The following is a 1,925-nucleotide window of genomic DNA, read 5'->3' as shown; positions in this document are numbered from 1 at the left end:
ACATCAGAAAAAAAAAAAAAAAAAAAAAAAAAAAAAAAAAAAACACATCAAGAGCAAAAAAAAATATTAGAATGTTCTTAGGTGATTGATCTTTAGACAGTAAATTATAGAATGATATGTACACATACAAGTTCCATGTGCAAGTATAATTGGCATTGATGCAGCACGTCTTGCAACCTCATTCGAACTTTCTATTTTGCTCCTTAAGCTCCTGCATTGATATGATTAAGCTTCTATTATTTAGTCTCTGTGTTAACTAGCTAGTGACATGAAAAGGTTGAAGTAATATATAAGTACCTCCAACCAGGAAGCCAGCCACTAAGTCCTACAGTAGCTCGTAGGTTTATGGTATAAGGATGTCCATTTCCATAACGGCCAAGAGCATAGCATGTCGTGGAGTAGAGAGCTATTGCTGCACCCATACTGAAACCTCCTATCCCAACTTTGACTGACACAAACCATTAAAAGAACATCTTCAAGCTAAGCTAGAGAGTGTGATGGATAGTATTGAGGAGGCGAGAAAGGAATGAAGATATGTACAACTCTTGGTTGGCTTACCATCTCTTGGTTCAGTTGACAAGAGGTTAGCAATATGTGCAGCTGAAGCATCTAAGCCTTCTATGTCATCATGAAGATCCTCAGAAATTTCTCCCACGTCAAACCCTGAGGAGCAAAGAGGTTTTAGTAATCACTCGTTTGAAAGAATGTTTTGATGAACTTTAGGAAGCTAAACGGTCTTACAGGCAGTGCAAGGGAATCCACCGAGAAGCGAAACAGGACGTGAAGGAGCAGTTGGACAAATCCATTTTATCTGTTTATAACATAAATCGTTTATCAGAACCTTCAATGAGAGTTTAGTACTAAAGAAAATTACTACCAAGTGGTTGTTTTCATGGATCCTTACGTTTGGAAGAGGCAGGCTCTCCAAGAGCTGGGACGAGCTGCAGAGAGAACAGAGACAAAAGTGAGATGTTATTATTATCTTTGGAAAGCTCCTTTTTATTGTTGTAGTCAATTAAAAGCAAAGACTTGAAGTTTTGATGACACATTTATACTTCAATAGTTCAACTAACAGAGGGAAATGTAAACCTTGTCCCTAAGAACAGTTTGTTTTGATATCTTTTAAGTCATTTGGCCACTGTTTTAACAAGTATGACTTTAAGTGTATAAAACTTTCTTTAATAACTTTGATCATAAGAACAAGACAAGTGAGAGAATATTATATTACCTAGAGCCATTGTCTCCAAGACCGTGCAACCAAACAATAGTAGCTTGGTGCTTTCCTTTAGGCCTCACAACATAAGTCCTTCCAAACTCATATCCCCTTGCACTTCTACTACCTACAAAGATTTTGCCACAAACGTATTCAAGCAGAGTAATAAAAAAAAAGAAAACAGAGTTACAACTTACAAGCACACATCAACACACTTCATAACTCACACCAAAACCACTAATATAAACATGCAAACAAGAAGCAGAAACAAACCAGAACCCATGCTTTGATGAGAATAGCTCATTGTTGTTCAAACTTTGCAGACTTTGTTTCTTTCTGTGATTATGGTAGAGAGAGCTTGAAATATCAAAACAAAACACACAATGAAGGAAAATATAATAAGAAGGTAAGGGAGGGGAAATGTGTATTTATAGAGCAAAATAGGGAGGTGTGATGGTGAGAGGGAAGGGGGAATAAAAAGAAAAGAGATGTGAATCTGAATCATTAACTATGGGATGTTAAATGTGTACAACAGCTACACACACACAAAAGAAACTAATACTACTAAGAGAAGGCATCCATGGAAAGATGAAATCAATTTCTTCTTTTTTCCTTTATAAAAACAAAAGAAATAAATCTTTTTGGGAACACAAGGAATCAAAATCAAAACCAGAGCAGAGCTAGCTGCAAAACTACACAGAGGAGAGAGAGA

The 1,925-nt window shown here is 36.4% G+C and overlaps 1 protein-coding gene across 1 annotated transcript; it reads right to left on the bottom strand.

Annotated features, from left to right (window-relative positions):
* LOC104765396 (acyl-protein thioesterase 2-like) lies at positions 129–1,739 on the bottom strand (the record flags this gene model as incomplete). Its single annotated transcript, XM_010489094.2, is given in 7 exon segments — positions 129–211; positions 298–448; positions 559–663; positions 742–811; positions 905–941; positions 1,229–1,340; positions 1,487–1,739. Coding segments are annotated over 7 exon segments (589 nt in total), but the record flags the coding sequence as incomplete, so codon positions are not given.

The sequence above is a fragment of the Camelina sativa genome, chromosome 19 (assembly GCF_000633955.1).
Source record: "Camelina sativa cultivar DH55 chromosome 19, Cs, whole genome shotgun sequence".
NCBI classification, from domain to species: domain Eukaryota; kingdom Viridiplantae; phylum Streptophyta; class Magnoliopsida; order Brassicales; family Brassicaceae; genus Camelina; species Camelina sativa.
Note: the sequence above shows the minus strand (reverse complement) of the source record. Positions and strands in the feature narration are given on the sequence as shown.